At 43.5% G+C, this 25092-nt stretch overlaps 1 protein-coding gene across 18 annotated transcripts in view; it reads left to right on the top strand.

Moving 5' to 3' along the window:
- DST (dystonin) overlaps window positions 1–25092 on the top strand; it is a 315509-nt gene that overhangs the window by 135756 nt on the left and 154661 nt on the right. For all 18 annotated transcript variants that reach the window (XM_075747388.1, XM_075747384.1, XM_075747380.1 and 15 more), the window contains one exon: window positions 7437–7603. In XM_075747388.1, the coding sequence (XP_075603503.1) occupies window positions 7437–7603 (167 nt within the window). The remainder of the gene's footprint in view (window positions 1–7436; window positions 7604–25092) is intronic.

The raw sequence follows: 25092 nt of genomic DNA, 5'->3' as shown, positions 1-25092 counted from the left end.
TAGGATTATTTTCCTTTTACAATAAAAGAAACCAAAGTACAAACTTAATTGCAGAGTGTCTGCAGGAAAGCAAGCTTTTGTCTGTTGGTATTCATGCTTACCAATTCAATCCATATTACTAGTTCTGCCCCACTTATCTTCAGCACAACTGAAATCTGTAGGCGTGGATGAAATGCCGACACCAGGATCTGGTCCAAAACTGATTTCCCTGGCTCAGCAGGGACATCTGAGTTTTGAGTTGAGTAAACAGAGGGAACGGATGTATGCAAAAGGTACTCTTTCCAGCAAAGATAACTACACTTCTGTTGTTTATATAGGTTACTTTTGTAACAGGAATCAAATTATACTTCTTCTGAGTTTAGTTTTTAAGTACAGATAACACACCCAATTACAACACACAGTACACACTAGTACAAATAGCTTCCTAATACGCAGAGAGATCTTTGCCCTCTTAATCTTAACTGGAATTCACAAACAGCTTAGGGATGTTCTTTGATTTGAACGAAACGTCATTACTGAGCAAAAGAGTATGAGGCCTTGTCCCTTCAGCCAAGTGTAGACGCTTTTTCCTGTACAATCAGAGTAATACAACTTCTAATATTGCTGCAGTTATTACTCCAACCAGGCATATACCCCCTATTGCCACAGGGGTAAGGGGGAAAAATGAGGCTTTTCCTACATCAATACTGAGACTTGGGCTGGTGATATCGATGAAACACTGCATGATGATAGGAATATGAAATCTACTGACAGATCAGGCTAAATGCCTGAGTTGCTGAAATGTCTGGTTTTCAGTTCAGTTCCCCTTCTCCACCCGAGATTCTGAGCATACATAATTTTAAGAGTGCTTAGCTGTGACCTAAAAACAAATCCAGGAAGAAGACTTGATTTCAGACTCTAGCCTGTTTTACAAAGTCAGGACCACTTTCCTTTTCATTGCATTTGAGAATTAAACAAGTATTTGAATGTTTTTTATTTCAGTATAAAACAGTAAAGCTGTTATTTATACAAATCCACAAAGTTCCTGTTATCAGCCTGAGCTAATACACAAGGTTTGCAGTTACCAATCTCAGTTTTTACCATTTTCTTTGCCATAATTACAGAGATCAGTAGCCTCCACTCACCTTGTCAACTTATCTACGCTGTAAGGTACTCTCAGCTTACACAGCAGCTCAGATGTGGCTGATATTTATAAGTGTGTTGGCTTTTCATGCTGGGAGACAGACACTGGAGGAAACTCATTGGTAGAGCTGGTTAATTTGTGCTGTAACAGACATACGACATTTGACCCTCTGAAACAGCATAGTCGCCACTACTGGAATATAACCTTTGAATTTCTTTCTGTGGCACATCTTCCTATGCATGTAAAACAATTATGCATGTAAAACAAGTATAATTTGTGTTCAAATACGTGCTACCTCATTACCTCTGTTTTCCCATTTGTAAAATTCAGGTAACCGAGGTGTTCTAAAGCTTCGTTCCTGGCTGCTCACTAATAGCTTTGAGATAAAAGTTGTGGGTCTTTTTTACTCTCTGCTGGAGCCTAATTTCTACAGCCCTTGTTCCTAATACAGGAAGGTGATTTCCTCGAGCAAGATATGCTCTGATACTGTTCTAACTCAGGGCTGTCCTAAAGCAGATGGCAGTTGGCATTAAGGTTAAGAAGTTGTGATTCAAGACTGAAAGAGGCTTCCTGTAGCCAGACCCCTTCTCAGTGATGTTTTAGCACAATGCAGGTAGAGTAGAAAATCAAGGCTGTAGTTTTGTCTTCTCTCCACAGGATGCTGCCACTGTGATATTTGATGTCTCCTGTGTTGAAACAAGCCATGGTTTTCATTCAGTATCAGCAAAAGATAGCTGCCAGGTGATGTTACCTCCAGGTTTTGATGGCTGTCAGCTTGTGTCAAAACCAATGACTTATGCATATCACATTTTCAGTCATTATCATTATTCTTCCAGTCTAATTTGTGGTAGTTTCAGTTCTGGTTCATGGATGTAAAAGTATGGATGTAAAAGTTTTCTAGGAAAAAAAGTGTCTAATTTATAAACAGAATCACTCATCTACTTCCAGTACTCAACCATTGCCTTGGCTGCAAGTTCCGCAGCTGGTTTTTTGCCATGCGTCTACATAGTGTCCGATACAGCAGATTTCATCTCATCTACAGTACTAATAATAATCTGCAAGAAAGAAACCCACCATATATTTGAGTCAGGTTGAAGGCAATGCACCTGCTTATAAATAAAAAAATGTAGATTATTTGTAATCAGCATATTCAGTAGAATACTTCTGGCTAAGTAGTCATCTGTTTATTATTTCAATTGTATATTGTAAGATTCCAACCATGTCCACCATCATATAATCTTGTATTATCTATTCATGTAGTACAGTTAAGGAAGGAAGAGATGCCAGTTGGTCTTCTGGAATGTGATTGGCAGGGCAAAGGTGCAAAAGTCAGGAGTTTTGCTTTATTGGCATAGTACTGTTCACTTCCTTGTAATACTCACAAGGAGCAGGCGCAGTCCGCCTTAAATGCTGGTAATGGAAGGAGATCTATAATCATTGATGGTACTACAGAACTGGGACAGGAATGGTTCTGGACAGGTCATCTAGGTCATCTCTGTACCTGAAGGCAAGATAACTTAATGAAAACCATTCTTGACTGTGTCTGCCTTATTGGTGGTTTCACATGCTTCCTGAGTCATTACTCTAGTGCTTATCTGTCTTTTGTATTAAAAAGGGGTTTTAGCTGAAAACACATACGCTCATTTTAAACTCGTTAGTTCTTTTCGCATTCCCAGAAGAGTTGATTTATTACCTTTTTGCAGCAGGATTTTACATATTCGAAGACTGTTGTCACACCTCTCCTCAGTTTTCCCTACTTTAGAATAAATAAACCCCTTTTTCACTCTCATATATTTTTTAGATCTGTGTCATTCTTGTTTTTCTCTTTCGATCTCCTTCTACTGATCCAATATTTTTGAAGGGTGTTGCCCAAAGCTGGACTCGCAGCTCTGCAGAGCCTTGCGAGAGCTGAATAGGAGCATTTGAATTTATGGCCAAATGGAAACTCACAAAGTCCAACTCTAACGTCAGGGGAGATGACTTCTTGTGATCACATGCAAGTTCAAATTCCATTTGTATAACTATACTTCCCTCAACATGCTGTCAGCAGTCCTTTTCAAACACAACAACACATAACTAACTTCTTAGCTTAAGAAAGTGGAAAACAGCATTTCAAAATCTCTCCATATTCATGTATTCTTTTTTCCTCGTATTTCTTTGTGTTCTTCAGACTTTTCTGGCTTAGGGCTAGCTGATATCAGCATACATTTCATTATGCATCATATAACTGTAGCTCATTATATACTTTTGTGCAGTTAAGTACATTATGTCAAGTTTAGACTTGCTTCAAAACATTTGGGATAACATGGAATTGGAGGGAAGACTCCTTACTACCTATACCAGTCTTGCTCTTCTGTTTGCACTGTAAAAAATGAGCTGCAGAAATCCAGCACCACTGTTGATCTCTTTTGGAGGGTTTTCTCTGCTCTGCTCTGCTCTTTGGACTCAAAACTGTGTCCCTGAAATCAGTGCAAGCAAAGAGCTTGAGGCTTTTTGGCATATGGTTTTTGTATACTGTGTGATGCAGAGGAAAGTTACACGCAGAGAAAAAACACTCGCAGTACCAGAGGTGAACTAGTTCTCCCAGTTGGAAACAAGCAAAAGAGTATTTAGTGCCAATTAAAGCTTTGATTCTGAGATACCAGGGCTATGCAGAGAATTATCTGTCTCTTTTTCTTTCATAACTTGTAATTCACGGTCTTTGAGATAATCTGGAGAACTGGATCTCTAGCAAATAACTGTTCAAATTCATGCAAACTCAATAATTTGTTCCATGCTCAAGGCTTGTGGGATATAAGAATGAAAGTTTCACACAAACTGTTTGCTTTGAAGGACAAAATTTGAACAGTGAAAGATTTGATTGCCCCTTAGCTTATTTTCTGTTCTAGTATTCCAAATTTAGTAGTCTTTCTTTTTCTTTCCTGTGGCAAATGATGTTACAAATATTGATGATAATGCATAGTTGGTAGATGAGTATCTATGCTGTCCTTATGGGGTTATCAAAGGAAAAATGTGCTCTGTCTCTCTTTCTGACACCTTATTTGTGGGGGTAGTATTTTACTGGTTAAGTAGTTCCAAGTTAATAGGACATCTTGCAAAGGAGAGCTCATATTTGTAGGTATAATAAAATATAGCTCTTTGACTCACCATTTCCCTCCATGTATTTTTATACTTTTTAAATATGAATTCAGTGTTTATGAAAAAGTCTGAAATCTTAGCCTTGGAATCTGAAATACTTTATTTAGAGAACAGAAGGGCTCAGGCTGTTTCAGGTCTCAGGCTAATGTTAGTGTTCCTTATCCTGGACTGAAGTAGGCTACCTCCACAAGTGAAAGGCAATTTCAGTTTTTAAACCCAGTCCAGTCTATTCTTTTTCCTGCAAATGGCCAACTAGGGTGCCAAATGGTGCTTGGCAGATTTTGGATCGAAATCCTGTTGATCTTAGCGTAATAAGCTAAATTCATTTTTTAGCCATCCAAAATTTGGATTGCAAGCTTGCCTAAGTGGTCACTTTCAGCGTAAGAAATATTCTCCTTGAGTTTGTGTCCATAGCTACAGATGTTTGCATGTAACAACAGATACAAGTACGACCTTCACAAGTTGCCATGATGTCTGAAATCGCTTGTTGCCAGAGGAATCTAATGTGAGCTCAAATACGCTGCGTTTGCACTCTCTGCGGTCTGAAATGTACATAGCCATCGCCAGTCAATTAACCGTGAAGGAGGCTAAAGGTTTCAACTTAGCAGTAAGGGATGGCCCACATTAAATTACATTGTTAGCTTGCTTAGGCTAGAATATATTAAAAAATATTATACTTATGGATTACACACAGAGCACTTTCTGAAAATGATGGGAAAAAAATATAGGTTGGTATTTTGGGGGTTTTTTTGCTAGACATCTGACACTTTCAGATGACATCATCTCTTTCAGAAGCGTTGTCCGGATAAGTGGTAAATGGTTGACTTCATTTATATTGTGGTCTGGTTGTTCTACGATGAATAGAAGTTAAAGCTACTGAAAAAATATTTAGTTTGCTTTCTTGCTTTGAAATACCAAAGAATAAAGGTAACTCACAGAAAGGAAATCTTCCACTACAGATTCTGAGTTCCCTAGATTTTTGCAAGGAAATTTTCAGAGTGATTCTAAGTTGGTCTTTTGCCACATTGGATTCCCTGTTGTTTTCACATACAGAACTCATACTGTCTGTATTTTATGTGATTTCATGTAGTAAATACTCTGTGCAGGATTTTGGTACCTAGACATTTATAAACAATCGCAGTTGCATGTGTTTCTCTTCAGTGTTTGAAACAAAAGAAGGTATTTTTTTTCCTCTTTGATTTTTCTTAAAAATGTGCAATACTGAAACTGGAGACAATAGGAGACAAAAAACCCCGCTGTCAGATCTTTGGAGGTATTTATGGGCTAGTTGAATAGTTAAAACTACTTTGCTTTCTAGTGTCGGTGCCTGTAGTTTTCCAGAGAATCTAGAGCCAGCAGATATGACGGCCTGTGATAAGTACCTGAAGAACTGCTTTCACAACTTGTGATTTTGTGGATACTTGGGTAGAAAATAATGTAAATTAATTTGTTCCCTGCTTAAAATTTACTTACAATTTACTACATAGCTGTAAATGCTTTCATCCCCTGAAAGTGTGAAAGGTGGTTAAGCAGAAATTGCAGCAGGCACTATGGCAGCTACATTGCCCTGACATCTCCAAGGCTCTTCCTTTAGTCCCCTGCTTCCTAGTTCTTCCCACCACCTCCTCTAGACATTAAGATTGCAGCATCAGTAGGAAAGCTACATCTCTTTATTCCTGGCACTGTGTTTTGTGTGGCTCTACCATGAGAAAACCCCATAATTTCCGGTCTAGCCTGTCTGAATTCCCCCAGGAAGAGCTCAGGCAGAAGATATCTTTGCATGCAGAGATTTCAAGGCCAGGAGGCATCGCTATGACCATCCCGTCTGAGCTCATGAACATAGCTTCCCGGTTTACACTAGAACGGATTGCTGGAATTGGCACAGACCAAGTTAAGCCTCTTCGCAGCAAAATTGAGCCTCCTACCTTGCCCCCAAAGTTGCCTGTGGGCAAACCTCCCCGAGCCCTGGCCTCAGGCTGGCTCCAGAGCCGCAGGAGACCCTTCCCACAGTGCTGCGTGTAGGCTTGTGCGGTGCAACCCTCTTCCAGGTGGGCTCACAGGGGTGCTTAGCGTCCACCCACAAGCTTGCCTCTGCCCGAGCCCCTCAGCCTGCTGTTCGTAATGTCTGAGCTACGGTACTTGGGTTCTTCTACAGTGCGTCATGGTACATGCATTCTTGGTGTTCTCCATAATAACATATTATCTACTGTTGTTTGAGTAAGTGGTGAAAGGTGGTCACTTAGGAGAAAGACAACCTGTGATATCACTTTATTTATGAAGGCATGTTGTCTTTTTGTTCTGTCTTGCATGTCAGCTATACACTGAATACAGTTTCTATCATGTAACATGCAAGCAATACACATGCACATTAGGGAAATGTCTGCTTCATATTCATACAGTAATAGTTTTCTAAGCAAGCTGACTGAATTTTATTAGGGAAGAATTTAAGGTACTAGAAAGTTGTGTTTGTATGTAAACTTCCCAATCCTTTCCTGCTTTGTCTGACATGAAGTTGATAATGCTTAGGTAATACAAAACCAAACCTTCTGTATCAGGCAAAATTTTCATGTATAATCCTTCAACCTTTCAGTTGTTCCTAGAATGCTTCTCAGAAGATTTTGTCCTAACACCATTAATGTCAGTTTTCACCGAAAATTACTGTTTTGTTACTGAATTCCATAACAGCATATATTATAACTTAACCTGTTTTAAGAGAGGAACATTGTAGCTAAGTAAAGGATGTGTAATATAAATATGGGTATTACATAGGTGTGAATATATACGTATAAAATATGTTGTATTTTATATGTAATTGTATAACACTTATGTATAATAGGCATAATACATAAAAGATATTAGTTTTCATGTAATCAACATAAATCAGACATATTTAAGTATTTTTCATTATGTAATAATTATATTGCCCCCAGACGTTAAGAAGCTGAGAACTAGCAAACTGAAGAAAATTGTGAAGCTATGAATTTTGTATTTCATATTGAAGATGCTAAGAGTGCATAAGGATATGACATGAAAAAATATTAATACAGTACATGAATAATCAACATATTCATGAATGCAGATATCAGACAGAAAATTCTTCAGTAATTTTCAGCAATATTTTAAACATTATTGTGTGTTAGATGTAATTGTAATATCTATATTAACTATGTTTTAGATATCTGATATCCATGTTACTGGAGAGTCAGAGGACATGTCTGCTAAAGAGAGACTGCTCCTGTGGTCGCAGCAGACAACCGAGGGTTATGCTGGAATCCATTGTGAAAATTTTACTACCTGCTGGCGTGATGGAAGATTATTTAATGCCATCATTCATAAATACAGGTAAGTACTCCATTTGTTCTCTTGGAAATACTAATTACAGCATTTTAGTGTACAGAGGGAGAGGCTCTGTGGTTTTTGCCTGTAATAGCACTGCAGCTGTGGAGATGACACTGACTCTTCCTGGGCAATTCCCTGCTCTTTGCAGCCAAAAGATGCCTCATTAGCCTTTGTGTGTCCCTCCTTCCTCAGAGGAGCATCTCCACGAATCCTGGGCATCTCCCGTGGAGCACCTCCAAGCTGATGAGAAGAATGTCCTGGGGTTCAGTCTTCTCCACAGTCCCCTTTTTGTCATTCTGACATTTAAGCATAGGCAGGGTGGCGTCAGAACTGATCACCAAAGTCCAAAACTGCTGATGAAATCCATCAACTACTGCAGGACCTGAGATATGCCCAAGATCCCGGTGTTCTTCCCTCTATGACTTTACCATGCCCTTGGAGTCTAGGGCTTCTTTGGTGTTTCTGCTTGGAGCCCAGATTTACTCTGAGATGTGTTTCCTGTAAAACAGCAGGGTATTCTCATGAAAAGGACCAGCTGGCTTGAATGTTCTCAGTCTGAGAAGGAAATTGTGCTACTTTCTCCCCCTTTCTATGCTTTTGTGACTACGGTCTTATAAACAGGCATTTGTGGAACCACTGGTGGCTGTGGCTAGAAGCTAAAGGATGCACTACATTAACTTACAATACAGTTGAAGAAGTCTACTGACAAGAGAGGATTTCTAATTCTGGATTCTAAGTAAAACCAGGTCTCTCTTGACAAAGCCAACTTTGGCATCAAAACTTGGCAGAGGAATGAGATTTAAGATCATTGCTATGCTCAATGTTGTCTTGGTTGGTGACATCTCTCTGTTTTTGTACATTTTTTTGTTCCTGAATTGAATAAGGAGGTTTGTGTCTTAGAGTACCACATGGGAGAGTATTCTGGCCACTGGGCTAGTTAGCATATACTGACTTGTCCCTCACTGTGTAAGGCTTGCAACTTCTGGGTTTTATTGTAGCATGTGTAAAGAGTTTGTGCTGTATACCCTGGGGCATATCATAAGGAAGTCTGAGGGTGCATGATTTCCTTGGTAGAATACCGAAGGAGTGTCCCATGTAGAGAGATCCAAATTTGGTGTGTCTCAGTGCAGCTCCAAGGAACAGACGCTGGAGCAAATTATTCTGTTCTTGGATTTTCTCTTGTGGGACCGTTTGGTTCACCACAAAAAGAACATGCTTGCGGTATGGGGACTAGGACACTGAAGTGGGAGATGAGGCCAAGCAGATGCAGCCTTTTCCTGTGTAGAGAGGCCATAAGCATAACATACAGTGCTCTGAGTCCGAGGAGCTTAGTTGTGGCAGTGCATAGCTTCACGGTAAAATGAAGCTGTGTGTGAATCAATGAGGTCTTTTTCTGACTAACGCTTCTGTTCTGGGTAGCCAGTCAGGGCGGAGGTGCATGCCAGCAAGTCTTCTTTTAGTAACATTGGCAAGACAAAGGGAAATAGCTGGCAAAAGACTAGGCTGTTTTACTTCAGGACAGAGCAGCCTAAAGAATGAACACAGTGCAGGCAAGTATTTGAAAAAATAAACAATTTGAAAGATATAGAAAGAGGGGAGGGAAAAAAGGAAGGAGCTTAATGAGATGGAATAATGGAAAATATTTCCCAGAACTTCTTCAGAGCTTTATACCACTTACATAGAACAGTGTAGCCTTCACAGCTCAGCAACTAGTAGTTGTGGTACAAATCAGTTAATAAATAATTAAAAACTTCAATTCTGCCCTCTGGCTGTGCAAATGTTAATGCCTTGGGACATGACTGGGTACCTGCAGTTGCTTTGCTGGAGCAGGGTTTCTGGCAGCGCTCCATAAATTTCATTCACAGCGTTTCAATGGGGAAGCACAGGCACCTTTGACATAAATGTGTTGGCCAAAACAGATGATTCAGTGGCTGAGGTGCAGAGTCCCCATTTTGTGTGCTTCTGTGCCAGTTTTCATTTAGCTTATCCTCTTCCATAAGCATATTTCTCCACCTAAGGATCCCGTGCCATTCTAAGGAATGTTTACTGTCCATATCTGATGTCTTTTGGCTGTGAGAGGTTACAGATTCTTGGATTCCGTCTTGCTGATGAAATCAATGAGATTCTTCCACTGATTTCAGTGAGCTTCTGTGTTTCTTTCCTTTCCCGTTTTATACCAATCAAACAGAGATCATAATTTCCAGCTATTGCTCACAAGATAGAAATGGTCTTCCCAAACAGTTGTCTGATATTTTTAACTACAGTGTTTTACTCCAGAGAGCTCTTTTAAAGCTTGGTTTGTGTTCTGAGCAGTAAGTAGGTTAAACACTAACAAAATGCATGCATTTCTGGCAGTGATTCTCCATATGCTCTGTTTGTCTGTTTTAGTAGCTCCCAGTTTGCAGACACAGGTGGTCCCAGGAGCTAGGCTGGACATCTGAGGGTCTCGCAGATGCCTCTGGCTGGTGTGCTCCATCAGGGTGGGTGACCAGGCATGCCTGCTCGGGCGGTGGGGTGGGACTGTGATGCTGCCATCACAGAGCACCCCCATGGGTGCACGCCTGTCAGTCGCGGTGCAGCGTGGCAGCCCCTCCTGTGCCAAGTATGCTGAGCTCGCTGGAGATACCTCTCCTTACAGAAGCACCATGTACCCTGGGCCAGGAGTATCTACTCTCTGTGAGAGGGGATGGGGCTCTTCAGCAGGGACACGACTGCCAGCCCTGGAAGGGATTTAAATGCGTCCAGACCTAATTTTAAGGGGATGACATTTAGTGCTATGACAGTAATAACCAGAAAGCTCAGAAATACCCAGGTGTGTTACTGGTATCTAGAGTTGCAGTTGTGCTGAACGACAGTAAGCTGTATGTTGGATGGAGAGCACATGCCTGCCCATGTCAGGGCCACGATGAGGGCTCCCCATGGAGGGGCAGCAGGGCAGGGCCAGGCAGCCAGGGCCCATCCCACCATCCCAGCCAGGAGCTGGGCAGCCGGGGGCACCGGGGTGGCCCTGGGAACCGGGCATCTCCGTGGGGATGGGCTGAGGTCTGGGATGCAGGCCCGTAGGTGGCCTGCACCACTGCAGGGGCCACAGCTGGGCTGGGGACCAGAGGCGAGAGCACTAGCAGCTCCCAGGGGTCAGGAGCCATGCTGTCACCATGAGCTCTCAGCCATCAGCTGAACCTGAGCACAGACAGGCAAACCCCATACTCACAGCCCTGACATCATGGCTGAGAGGCCTTTTCTGGGTACATGATCAAGGACGCAAGTCATACGGGTCCAGCATGATCCTGCAGGGAGACAGGAAGACGTCACTGTCTAATTCTAGGTGACGGGGGACTAGAGTGGCAGTTTATAATTACCTCGTTTCCAGGCGTAAGTGATTTTTTTAAATCACAAATACACACCAGCTTCAATACGTGAGGAAATTGCTGAAGCTGTGGAGGGCTGGGCAAGGAGCTGGGCTGTGAATCAGCTGCCAGTGGGCAGGGAGCCTCTGCCCTCGGCGGGGCTGACAGCCTGCCTGCTCTTAGCAGCAGGTGAGGATTGTTTCATCTGGGCTGCCAGTAGTGGTCTCCATTTTTTTTTCCTGTCCTGGCAGAGGATCCTAGCACCTTTTGGTGCAAGCCAGCTAAGATTTATGAGGCAGAACTGCAGGAATAGTGCGTGGATTTGCCATGCCTCTCTGCTTCCCCCGCAGGGTGTATGGGAGAAGCAGGATAGGGCTGACGTTTCCCTAGACTAATTGTTGTACCGCTGCAGCGTCTTGGCGGAGATCAGCAGGCCAGGTCATGGCGGCTGGGTGAGCTAGGTTCCTCCCCGTCTCCCAGCCCCATGTGCACCGCAGCCGTGCTGGCAGCACTCCGCTTCCAGTGCTAAGCCTGGGGATGCAGGCCGCATCACACGCGCTCGAGTCAGTCACCTGCTGTCCTGAGCAAACGCAGGGGATTCCGTTTGGTTTTCCTCACAAGCAACAAGGGTTAGATTGTCAGAGCTTTCTGTAAGGGCCTTCAGTCACTTTCTCTCTTAGCTCTGTTAAGAGTATGAATGAGTTTCCAGTGATTTTGCAGTATTATTTAAATGTAAGTAATTTTATGAATGACAGAAATGAGAGGACAGAATTACTCTATTGGAGCTACTTGGCTCCATACACAACTTGATTTTTTTCCCTCTAGATTTAGGCAAACGTAATTTTTTTTCATGTGAGAAGGTTGCTTATGTTTTCAGCAGGTTCCAGCAGTCTGTGTTCATAGGGTAAGACTGAAGATTAGTCAGCTGAACTTCTGAAGAGTTTGTAAAGCTTCCATTTTAAGACATCCTGCACGTGGTTAAATCCCTGGCAAATGAATGGGGCTCCACACCAGCCTTAAGAATGGCCTCAGGGGGCTCCATTGCAGGCCCTGGACTTTGCTTTCCATGTCACTACTCTGTGTGAATATTTGTTCTTACACAGAAAGATCAAATAAAACAATGAGATTAAAAAGGCAGTTTTAATACTGAACATTACCATGTTTGTTAATTGTATGATTTTATTTAAGTATATCATCTTTCAGACCATTTTTTGAACCTCCACACCTTTCTCTGAATGTGTGATCAGGTCCGTTAGTGAAAGCTACAGATATGCCCAGGAGATTCAAGAATATTCTGTATGCCTCATCTAGATGTAATTGGTCTTTTATAGCTTAATTTTTTGTTCAAGACGCGTGTTATTTGCTTTAGTATGTTGTGTTGGAAGAAATCTGACTTCGGGCAGTTTAAAAAGTATGTGATGTTTCTTTCATACCATCATATCATACGTAACAAAAACCTGCAAGCCAGACTTCAAAGTTGGAGGCTGACTTTAATCAGCATGTAATGCCCAGATTTTCCCAGAGATACTGCTGTCTACGCACGGGGGTCTTCATCTTGCAGCTCCATCACCTCATGTGTTTCTAGTCACTAAGCTGTGTTTTAGGTAAATGCTCTTGATTTGTGTTTTCATTTTCTTATGTACGTGCCTTTTGCCCAGGAAGACGAAATACTTATATTTTTAGAACTGTATCCCGTAGTTAAAATACATGGAAACAGTTGGTGTCTATAGAGAATGAAGGCTACTCTTCCTTCATTAGGAGTTGCGTGCCAGATTGGAGCTAATAATCTAAATTGCAGATCTACGTTATACTCTGCAGATACAATTATTTTAAAGCAAAGCAAATTCAAATGAAAATTTATACCAAAACTAACAAACTGCTTTTTTTGACCTCAGACTGCCCTGAGCATTTGGTGCATAAGGACTGCAGGCAATTTCAGTTAAAATGTGTCTGAAAATGGAATTTAAGAAATAGCAGAAATAACAGCTGCAAGGTTTACAGGTTAATAGTACCTATAGACACTTTGTTAAGGACAGTGGCTGCTGATACTCAGGAAACACAGATGCGGTTACAGACCAGCTCATCTTTCTAAAGAAAAAAAATGAAGTATGTAGGGTAGGAAAAGCAGATTAACATCAGACATGCACATTTTTTGTAAAAATTTTTGTATACATTTTATTTTTGTAATCTTGCATTTTTTATAATGAAGAGGTAATTTTGCTTTTAGCATTTACAAAAGGAATTCCACCAAGAGCAGTATGTTCTTGTGTAAGCAGATAATAGCATTTAACGAGTAGCCCCAGCGGTGCCTGTGTGGTGAAAAATAGCATCTACTCAGGAAGCACTGCAAGCTTGGTTCGCAGATAAAGCCATGTTTCTAAAGTTCTAGTCTCAGATCTTAGGTCTGTTCTAGTAGAGGAAGCGGGCCCAGCACCTGCTCCCTGGCCCTATGGCTACGCGGTACAGCCTCTTGAGAGCAGTCCTGGGTCAATGCTGCCCCTTGAACTGGGCCCAGGTAGTGCCTGGGAGGGTTTAGGTGGTGATGGCCACGGTCATGCTGTGGGAAGGACTAGCAGTTAGAGTCATAGACCCTTCATCTGAGCTTCTTATGCTTTCAGCGTAGACATGTCCAGTTACGTCTGGACTTTTAGGTGAATTTCAGCTACCATACAGAATGGAAAGACACTGGTTAGGGGAAAAAGTGGATAAACTGTGTTTAGGACAGGCAGCAGTCTGACAGGCAAGCAGGACTGTAGTATACACATGAAGGGTTTGAGGCAAGAAAACAAGCGAGCTTATTTCATATAATGCCACACCAAGACTTGCTGAGACCACATGTAGACAATTGTCTACAAATTTTGGCACCACCTAACAAGAACGCTAAGTATTAGAAATGCTGCAGAGAGGGAAAGTGGTGATAGATTTCAAAGGGGTGCATTTTGAGTGCAAGTTTGAAAAAAGAAAAAAAGGTTTTTACTGTATTTCTAATGAAATGTGGGCATCTGATCCAAAGGAGCCTTTGGTACTGGTAAACTTTGTGCAAGACCTTAACGATACCTATACTTTTAAGTTGTATACAGTTTAGAGAGCAGGGAAAAAAATGGCTATTATTCCCAAACAAAAGAGGAACAGAGGCAGCACAGAAAGAGTGTAGGTACACTGGGTGTGTCATGTGGGAGGAAGAGGAATGGAAGCTGCAGCAGAGAGTGTGTCCCCAAAGGAAGGAGCAGTGTGACAGCTCCATAAATGCTAGATAAAAGTGAGTGACGTGGTTTAGCCCCAGCCGGTAGCTAAGTGCCACGCGCCGCTCGCTCACTCCTCCCCCGGCGGGATGTGGAGGAGAACAGAAAAACAACGGCAAAGCCTCGAGGGTTGGGATAAGGGCAGGTTACTGGGGCGGCAAAGGGAGAGGGAAACAATCAACAACAGTGCTGATAACAGATAGTAACAATGGGTGATAACAGAGAACGATTTACCGATCCGAGGACCGACCAACCGGATGCTCGACCCGTCCCAGAGCCATGCCGACACACTGAACTCCCCCTGCCCGACTAGCCCCCTTTTATGGTGAGCATGATGTCACATGGTATGGAATAGCCCCCGACCAGCTTGGCTCACCTGTCCTGGCTCCTTGGGAAATTAACTCTATCCTTGCCAGAACCAGGACATTATCCACCCCTTATTCCATACCATCTACGTCATGCCCAGATTATTTTACAGAACTCATTGCCTTACTCTATGGGCTATCGCTCTAAAATGTCTGTCGAGTTCATTTAGTCCATGGTTTTGGGTTCCATCTGCCATTACAGTCTCTCAGAGCAGGAGCAATGGTGCGTGCAGCTGGATTGTTGCATGCTGCATCTGGAGTCTTCACAGCTGGTGTATCTGGTATGGTCCATGCTCACAGTCTGGATGCCAAAGATGTGATTTTTCGATAAAGTTTCTGGGCACCAGTTGAAGTCAGTTCTAGTTCCATCATCGTGGCACTTTGTTCAGTTTCAAAGTCCATCCTTCATTAGTTTTGGGTGATTCTTATGGTCATACCATTGATACAGTATATCGCTATTAATATCATGCAATTTAATTTATTGGCTATTTTCACCCAGAATCAAATCCCCTTGGGGTACACACCGGACTTCCCCATCTTTTCTCATCACCCACCAAGTGCACCCTGGTCCCTGAGCAAAAGCAATCCCGCAGATGGGCTTGCCTTTGCCTGAAGCAGGGATAACCCAAACTGTTTTACCCAACATATTTTTCATGTGCACTACAGGAACTTTATCTCCTTCTACTGGGCGTGGGAATTCTGACTGGGCAGGGCCAGCTCGATTGGCAGATCCCCTAGTGTTAACTAACCAGGTGGCCTTTGCTAAATGCGTATCCCAGTGTTTGAGAGTCCCACCACCCATTGCCCTCAGGGTGGTTTTTAGCAGCCCATTGCACCTTTCAACTTTCCCAGAGGCTGGTGCATGATAGGGGATGTGATACACCCACTCAATACCATGCTCTTTGGCCCAGGTGTCTATGAGGTTGTTCCGAAAATGAGTCCCATTGTCTGATTCAATTCTCTCTGGGGTGCCATGTCGCCACAGGACTTGCTTTTCAAGACCCAGAATAGTGTTCCGGGCAGTGGCATGGGGCACAGGATATGTTTCCAGCCACTCAGTGGTTGCTTCCACCATTGTAAGAACGTAACACTTGCCTTGGCGGGTTTGTGGGAGCGTGATGTCGTCGATTTGCCATGCTTCCCCATATTTATATTTCAACCATCGGCCTCCATACCACAGAGGCTTTACCCGCTTGGCTTGCTTGATTGCAGCGCACGTTTCACATTGATGGATGACCTGTGAGATGGCGTCCATGCTCAAGTCCACCCCTCGATCACGGGCCCATCTATATGTCGCATCTCTTCCTTGATGACCTGAAGTGTCATGGGCCCACCGAGCTAGAAATAATTCACCCTTACACTGCCAGTCCAAACCCACCTGAGACACTTCAATCTTGGCAGCCTGATCTACCTGCTGGTTGTTCTGATGTTCCTCGGTGGCCCGACTCTTGGGTACGTGGGCATCTACATGACGTACCTTTACAACCAGCTTCTCTAGCCGGGCAGCAATATCTTGCCACAGTGGGGCAGCCCAGATGGGTTTGCCTCTACGCTGCCAGTTGCTCCGCTTCCACTGCTGTAACCACCCCCACAGGGCATTGGCCACCATCCATGAGTCAGTGTAGAGGTACAGCGTTGGCCACTTTTCTCTTTCAGCAATATCTAAAGCCAGCTGGATGGCTTTCACCTCTGCAAACTGGCTTGATTCACCTTCTCCTTCAGCAGCTTCCGCAACTCGCCGTGTAGGACTCCATACAGCGGCCTTCCACCTTTGGTGCTTTCCCACGATGTGACAGGACCCATCAGTGAAGAGGGCATATGGTTTCTCATCTTCTGTTAGTTTATTGTACGGTGGGGCTTCTTCAGCATGTGTCACCTCCTCGTCTGGCGACATTCCGAAATCTTTCCCTTCTGGCCTGTCTGTGATCACTTCCAGAATTTCTGGACGATTGGGGCTTCCTATTCGAGCCAGTTGTGTGATCAGTGCAACCCACTTACTCCACGTAGCATCGGTTGCATGATGTGTAGAAGGAGCCCTCTCTTTGAGCATCCAACCCAGCACTGGCAGTCGGGGTGCCAAGAGGAGCTGTGCTTCAGTGCCAATCACCTCTGAAGCAGCTCGAACCCCTTCATAGGCTGCCAATATCTCCTTTTCTGTTGGAGTGTAGCGGGCCTCGGATCCTCTATATCCCCGACTCCAAAACCCCAGGGGTCGACCTCGAGTCTCCCCTGGTGCTTTCTGCCAGAGACTCCAGGTAGGGCCATTCTCCCCGGCTGCGGTGTACAGCACATTTTTTACATCTGGTCCTGCCCGGACTGGCCCAAGAGCTACGGCATGAACTATTTCTTGTTTAATTTGTTCGAAAGCTTGTCGTTGCTCAGGGCCCCATTTGAAATCATTCTTCTTCCGGGTTACGTGGTAGAGAGGGCTTACTATCAAACTGTAATTCGGAATGTGCATTCGCCAGAAACCCACAACACCTAAGAAGGTCTGTGTCTCCTTTTTGTTGGTGGGGACATGGCTGCTATTTTGTTGATAATATCCATAGGGATTTGACGCCGCCCATCATGCCACCTTATGCCTAAAAATTGGATTTCCTGCGCAGGCCCCTTCACCTTACTTTGTTTTATGGCAAAGCCAGCCTGCAGCAGGATTTGGATTATTTTCTTCCCTTTCTCAGAAACTTCCTCTGCTGCGTTGCCCCATACAATGATGTCATCAATGTATTGCAGGTGCCCTGGGGCTTCACCCTTTTCCAGTGCAGTCTGGATCAGTCCATGGCAGATGGTGGGGCTGTGTTTCCACCCCTGGGGCAGTCGATTCCAGGTGTACTGGACGCCCCTCCAAGTGAAGGCAAACTGTGGCCTGCACTCTGCTGCCAAAGGGATCGAGAAAAATGCATTAGCGATATCAATTGTGGCATACCATTTGGCTGCCTTTGACTCCAGTTCATGTTGAAGTTCCAGCATATCTGGCACAGCAGCACTCATGGGCGGTGTGACTTCATTCAGGCCACGATAGTCTACTGTCAGCCTCCACTCTCCATTGGACTTCCGCACTGGCCATATGGGACTGTTAAAGGGTGAGTGGGTTCTGCTGATCACTCCCTGACCCTCCAGTTGACGAATTAGCTTGTGGATGGGAACCAGGGAGTCTCTGTTGGTGCGGTATTGCTGCCAGTGCACAGTTGTAGTAGCAGTCGGCACCTGTTGCTCTTCAACCTTCAGCAACCCTACAACAGAAGGGTCCTCTCAGAGACCGGGCAAACTAGACAATGGTTCAATTTCCTCCGCTTCTAAGGCAGCTATTCCAAAAGCCCACCGGTAACCTTTTGGGTCTTTGAAATACCCTTTCCGGAGGTAGTCTATGCCCAGGATGCATGGAGCCTCTGGCCCAGTCACAATGGGGTGCTTTTGCCACTCATTCCCAGTTAGACTTACTTCAGCCTCCAACAGAGTCAACTGTTGGGATCCCCCCGTCACACCAGAAATAGATATCGGTTCCACCCCTTCATAGTTCGATGACATTAGGGTACACTGTGCACCCGTGTCCACTAGGCCCTTGTACTCTTGTGGGTTCAATGTGCCAGGCCATGGGATCCACACAGTCCAATAAACCCTATTGTCCCTTTCCTCCACCTGGCTGGAGGCAGGGCCCCTCTAATCCTGCTTATCATAGTCACTACTCACGTCTTGCAGAAGGGACTTAGAAGTCCCTTCAAGAGGATCAGAAGTGCGAGCTGGCCTTTCACTTGGTCTGGGGGGCTGCCCGGTGGAAACTGGAGCAGCATTCTTTCTGGAAGAGTCCCTTTGTACAGCTGTCTTGCCTTGTAGCTCATGTACACGTGCCTGTAGGGTTGAGGTGGGCTTCCCATCCCATTTCCTCATGTCTTCTCCATGGTCACGCAGGAAAAACTACAGGACACCTCGTGGTGTGTATGCTCTATATCCCCTCTCTGGAGCAGAAAAACGCTTACTCCTAACAGCTGAAATGCGGGTCTGTACAGGTGGGGAGTAAGATATATCCTCTTTGAGTTGCCGGACGTCCTGAGACAGTTTCTTCACAGCCGAGACTAGGGAGGAAGAAAGGCTCTCTTCATACTGCCGGAGTCGGCCAGCCACTTTGTCCACCGTAGGTGCCTCTTCACTTTTCCAGTCAATTACCGCCAGTGAGTTGGCGTACGATGATGGTGCACTTCGCACAAATTTTCGCCACATGGGTCGGGTACAGTGGACTTCATCGGGGTCTGTGGGCAACTGTGCATTGTCCGGATCATAATAAACCATCTCCCGCACAGCTAATTCCCTCAGATATTGAATACCTCTCTCCATAGTGGTCCACTTGCCTGGCCGACATACAACATCTTCGCTGAAAGGATACCTTTCCCTCATACTTGACAGGAGGCGCCTCCAGAGGCTAAGGGCCTGTGCCTTCTTCCCAATTACTTTGTCAATGCCCCCTTCCCTAGACAAGGATCCTAGCTGCTTGGCCTCCCTGCCCTCCAGTTCCAGGCTACTGGCCCCGTTATGCCAGCAGTGGAGCAGCCAGGTAATAATATGCTCCCCTGGAAGGCGGCTGAAATCTTTCCGCGTATCTTGCAGCTCACTCAGGGATAGGGATTGAGTAATCACTTCTGGTTCTGGCTCTTCTTGTTCTTGTGATGGCCCCGGTTCATCATCATCTTTCACTAAGCGAACTGATTTCCTTGTGTATTTCTTTTTGTGTATAGGGGCGACTGATACTGGTGTGGGTTGATCTTTTGGCTCGACTACAGTGCCTGTTGCGGGGGTTTGGGTAGCTGCAGTGCCTGTGGGTCCGCTCTCTCCCTCTGGGTGGTGCTGTCTACTGTCAAGCAGTGTTTGATTGTGTCCAGGGCCAAGCACAGCACAGTAAGTTGTGTCTCCTTAGAATCCCCACAGCATTTTCCTTTCAAATATTCTATCATTTTATCAGGGTCTTGCAATTGTTCAGGAGTGAAGCTCCAAACCATTGGGGGTGAAAAGGTCTCTAGATACCCACCCATACTCTCCCACATGCCATGCCAGCCCTGACCACTCAGCCTTGGGGAAGATCCCTGGGTGGTACTCTTGAAAAGATTTTTGCTAACCCTGAACAGGAGTGGGAAAGCATTCAGGAGACCTAGCAATAGGAATATACTGGCATGAACATTCCAAGGGTATTCAAAATACTCAAAAATTGTTGTAACCAACCAAAAGGGAAAAGAGGAGGTGAAAGAGTGGGAGAAGGTATCCCCCCCTGTCTTCCCCATAGATTGGGTCCAATTATTAATCAATTCTGAAAGATATTGACCGAGGTACAGGCCTGACCGAAATGCTACATACACATACCAGCTCAGACCCATGACTGTCAATCATATCTTATCATAAGTCATTGTCACACAATACAACAACATGAGAACACGAACCCCTCTCCCAGAGGTGATAAACAGCACCGCAGGGATTGCATAGAGTAAACACGGGTTTACAAAACAGAGCCATGTGACCAAACAGAACATCATTATGACCAGTGACTGTTTCAATAACATCATAAATGCTTTTAACAACTTTGTTTTAACACACTTGGGTCAGACTTGCCGTTATCACAACCCCTCGAGCCCCACGTTGGGCGCCAAAAAGGACTGACGTGGTTTAGTCCCAGCCGGTAGCTAAGTGCCACGCGCCGCTCGCTCACTCCTCCCCCAGCGGGATGTGGAGAAGAACGGAAAAACAACGGCAAAGCCTCGAGGGTTGGGATAAGGACAGTTTACTGGGACAGCGAGGGAGAGAGAAACAATCAACAACAGTGCTGATAACAGATAGTAACAATGGGTGATAACAGAGAATGATTTACCGATCCGAGGACTGACCAACCGGACGCTCGACCCGTCCCGGAGCCACGCCGACACGCCGAACCCGCCCCTGCCCGACTAGCCCCCTTTTATGGTGAGCATGATGTCACATGGTATGGAATAGCCCCCGACCAGCTTGGCTCACCTGTCCTGGCTCCTTGGGAAATTAACTCTATCCTTGCCAGAACCAGGACAGAGAGACAAATTTGCCAGTGCCACAGCACTTTCTAAAAAAAATATTACTATAAGAAGTCCGTATGCTTTCAGAATTATGAAGCAGGTGTTTTTTTGGAGTGTGGTATAGCAGGGAGCAAGCTATGCTCCTGCCTTCTAAATAATTGTTCTGATTTAGAATAAGCTGTTTCAACTTCACCCAGGATGATTTGCCATGTATGTATAGTTAGTTGAACACTAAGCTCCTGGCCGGCAGTGCATGTGACATCCCTCTGATGTTAAGACATGTTGCAGCTGATCAGGTACTGACACGAATACATTCCTTAAGGGGAGGGATGGCGATGCCTCAATGTGCAGTAACACGTTGAACACCCTTGGGGAATGAATGAGAAAGAAACTAAATATTACACAGTGTCAAGCCTTAAAAATGCTAGGGGATATGTTTTAAATAAAGAGATTAGTTAGGTCTGCTAGTTTTGGCTTGTCATTTTGTAACTCATAATTTATTGTTACCCAGCTTTAACAAAAAATGTGAGTTTGGTTGTGTTGTCCCCCACTTCCCACCCACCTCATTAGTCAGAACCGTGGTTGTTACTTTTTTTCAACAGTTTTTGCTGTGTAGAAGAAACAAACTTGGCATTAAGAATTGGCGATTTGGGAAAAGATAAACAGTGTTTAAGATGATTAAAAATATTGAGAAGCAGACATGCTTTTAATGTTACTTGCCTGAGTATGCGTATGCATACAGGTTTAGAAATCTGCAAGTAACCTCAGCTACAGTTTAATTGAATGCACTCAGAAAAAATTCTGATGGCTATTGGTAAAGGCTGTATTAAAATAGTGCTGGAAGCAGGCCTGCAATTTTAACATCTTGTGTTGTGGTGGTGGTTAGCATTAGTGGGTATTAGATGGAAGACTTCCAGGCAGTTGTGTTGATTAATTTCAGATCTGGACTTAAAATGATCCCTGCGTATGTTGTACTGGATCCTATTGCTAAGTAGCAGCTGAATGACAGATGACAGTTTTATTTTTGCAATAATTGAGAAGAAAAAAACCAAACTGGGATGAAATCAAAGCTTTTCTCTTGTTCTAGCCAAATGGGAATAAACTGAAAAATAAAGCTTTGGATTGAAAGTCTATTTTTTTTATTCAGTTTTCACATGTCTCTTACTCTTTGATTTCTTAGAAAAGACCAGGACACCTACGGGTGTCAGAAGCCTTTATTCAAAAGAATGTCTGAGCAGTGGTGGCATATATGCCCATGATAAATCGGTCAGGGAGAGTTTTGGCAGTGCCTTTGACAAATTTGTGGCAGGTAGAGGAACGGTTGCCTCCAAGGCAGGATGGCACAGAGAGAAATCTTGGTTTTGAACTCATTGTGGTACCTCACCCTTCTTCCTTGTTGGTAACTTGTTAATCCCACTGGAAAGCTAGTGCGTCACCCAGTTGCTGCTGGGGTCTGGAAGGAGTTTTCTCAGTGAACAGGACAGAAAAATAATTTGTTGGGTTTCTTCATTGTCTTTTTGGTATTCAGACACTCCAAGGAACCATAATTTATGGTTATTTCTGTAGACCTCACAGTGTGGGTTGACGTTAACAGTTATCAGCCTTTCTCCTATTTAAATTTTATCATAGGCAAAAAACTGGCGAAGTTACTGTATCATTAATGTTTTTGTAATGACAAAAACATCTCGAATTACAAAGAGACTGTAAAATCTGGTTTTGAAGCTACCGAAAGGACTTACTGAGATCCTTTCTAGTTTCGTTCAAGTATGTAGCAAGCTTGAAATCTACATTGCAAACTTACTGCCAACTTGTGATTAGGGTTCGTTAGGCATGGCTAAAGCTGAACTCCACATTTCACTAATAGGTCTTTGATGTTACAATGCCTCGGTTGTGTCTTTATCTAAATCAATTGGTATGGGAAGTTACAGGTAAAGTTTTGCTGTGCTAACAAAGGTGGGACAGGAGGTTTCAGTTGGTTTATTAAACTTGATACTTGTTAAATCAAGGACATGCATGATAGAAGGAATTATCTGAATTAGCTGTATATATTGTTAGGGGTTAAATTAGTAAGTTAGGGAAAACCAGCCCTCAGGTGCCCTTATTTTTAGTGCAGCTGAAACATTCATTCTTTTTCTATTGGAAGTCTTGATACAGTGTGTTGGGAGGTCTGAAGAATAGACAAGAAATCTATCTGTGAATAGTGTGCCTGTGTTACAGTATTTCCAGCTCACCATCCCTTGCAATGTTTTTTTCAGAATTGTTCATTGTATCTGAAAATTTGTATGAAAAATTATGAAAAAGAACTACGAAAGAGGGCTGAAGAGTCCAGATCACATAAGAACGTTTCAGCTCTTGAGGGAATAAAAAGGCATGATTGTTCATCTCTAGGGAGGCATTGAATGAAATCTATAGAGGCACATAAAATCATGAATAGTACAGGCATTCCTGTCATACCAACACGAGAGAAAACAAAACCAAAAAGAGCGTACAAGTCATAATGATCATGTGAAATACAATAGCACAGTGTGTCATTGGGGCTGGGGACCTGTGGAGCTTGAGAAAAGACTTTGCCACATACTTGAACAAACAATATGCAGAGCTGTAGGCAGCAGCATGCTTTTTGGTTTATCGCAGCTTATCGCACTTTTCTATAATGACAGTTTTCAATTAGAAAATTGTTTGCATTTTCCCTGAATTTTGAAGTGTTGCCTAACTTCAGTAATGACACTGCTCAGCTTCACCCAGTGGTTTGATGCGTTGGGGTAATTTTTGTGTCAGCATGTCATGATTGTTATTGTAAAGTCTATGGTTGAACAGTCATTTTAGTCTCACATTTGAGATTACATGACATATTTTCTATATTCCCTCCCCTAAAGATATTTCTGAAAAGTAGTCAAATATTTATATAATTTACTTTAAATAATCTGTATAATTTTGTCAAGATAGAAGAATTTAAGTACTTTTCACTTGCTTTCACCTTTAAACTTCCAGTCAAGTGCTGAATGATGAGCTATTTAGACATGACGTACAATGCATGTCCTTAATTATGGTGGTAAAATTTTGGTAGCCTTTTCGAATTTGTTTCATCTTAATTGAATGAGAAAGTCTTCAAGAAGTCCTAAGCAAATCTGCAGTAATCATTGTTATCAAGTCTGTAAGAGCCAGTTAAGCAATTCTGCATTTAAAATGTACAGTACTGCTTTATTTTTCTGCGAGCGTCAATCTCAAAACATGCGTGTTCAGTGAGGCAGCACATGTCATGACAGCTTTGCAGTTATCTAAACTTTTTCTCGGTACGGTCAGTGGATTTGGCTCGCTCTAAAGTAATTCTTAGATTCTGGATAGCTTGCTGGATAGGTTGCACTGGATGTGTTGTCCAGATTTCCACCAACTAGAATGAAATACATGTAGACGCTTGCATGTAGACACCTAAATTTAGGTGTTTGGATCTGGAGCTGATCTTGTTACTTTTCTCATCCTCATACAGAGACCTTGTGATCTTGGGGAGGTATAAAAGCTGGAGGCGCTCAAATTTTTCTCTGTTCTTTCATGTCACGTTCGGGTGAATCTGTTAAAAAGAACCAAAACCATTCTTCATTAAAGCTACAGTCTGCAGTTACTTAATCCTGTGAATGCTCGAGGCTGATTACTGATGATCAGACCTGGCTGCGCATTATTCCCTGCAAACCTCCTTTTCTGGGCAACTGCACTCAATAGTGTTGTAACAATAGATTAAAAGTCTTGCCTGTCCTTTGACTATTTCCTCTGAAGGAAGCTGCAGCCAGTTCTTCATTTAGATACTCCATCACACTTACGTCCATGATGTATCTTTCATGTTTAATTTTCTATGTTTTCTACTCAAATGTTTGTGAGTAGTGTACAAAACTCTCCATCTCTCAGCCATGTGAGCTTAAGGACCAGTGCCAAGGAGCTTCAGACAAACAAGATGACCTGGTTCAGACATCTGGACATCTGGTTCAAAACTTACTTTTGCCAGTTGCAGATGTTGGCATGGAAATCAGTGCTCACATGTCTGTACTGAGCTCTGAGGCTGAAGGGTTCTTTCCCAGCATAGAGCAAGAAACTCAATGAAGATAGAAAACCTCCTCATGTGTGATTGTTGTCCATAGATCCTTCTGAGACAAATCCACAATTTTGTAAGGAATCCAGAGCTGCTGAAAGGGGGCTAGCCTAGCAGTGGAAGATATAGTTGACTCAGGAGTCAACATTGTTCCTCCTCTCCTCAGTGTGGGGTTTTTGACACCAAGGAACCTGCTACAGACCCTTGTGCTGTGTGTCCATATTGTGGTCCTTGATTCTGATGATGGAGGAGATCTGTTCCTCCTCAGTGCCTCAAAGTCGTATCTGCTTGCCATTTTTGAGCAGAAGCTCTCTTTTCTCTTCCTCCTCTGTAAGGAGTAATCTGAATTACTGTGCTCCCTGAAACTGGGTTGCTGAATCCAGCTAGTCCTATATAGCCTTTTTTTCCCTAAGACATGGCATCCCTCA

The sequence above is a fragment of the Balearica regulorum genome, chromosome 3 (genome assembly GCF_011004875.1).
Source record: "Balearica regulorum gibbericeps isolate bBalReg1 chromosome 3, bBalReg1.pri, whole genome shotgun sequence".
NCBI classification, from domain to species: domain Eukaryota; kingdom Metazoa; phylum Chordata; class Aves; order Gruiformes; family Gruidae; genus Balearica; species Balearica regulorum.
This window is presented reverse-complemented; position numbering and strand designations above follow the sequence as displayed.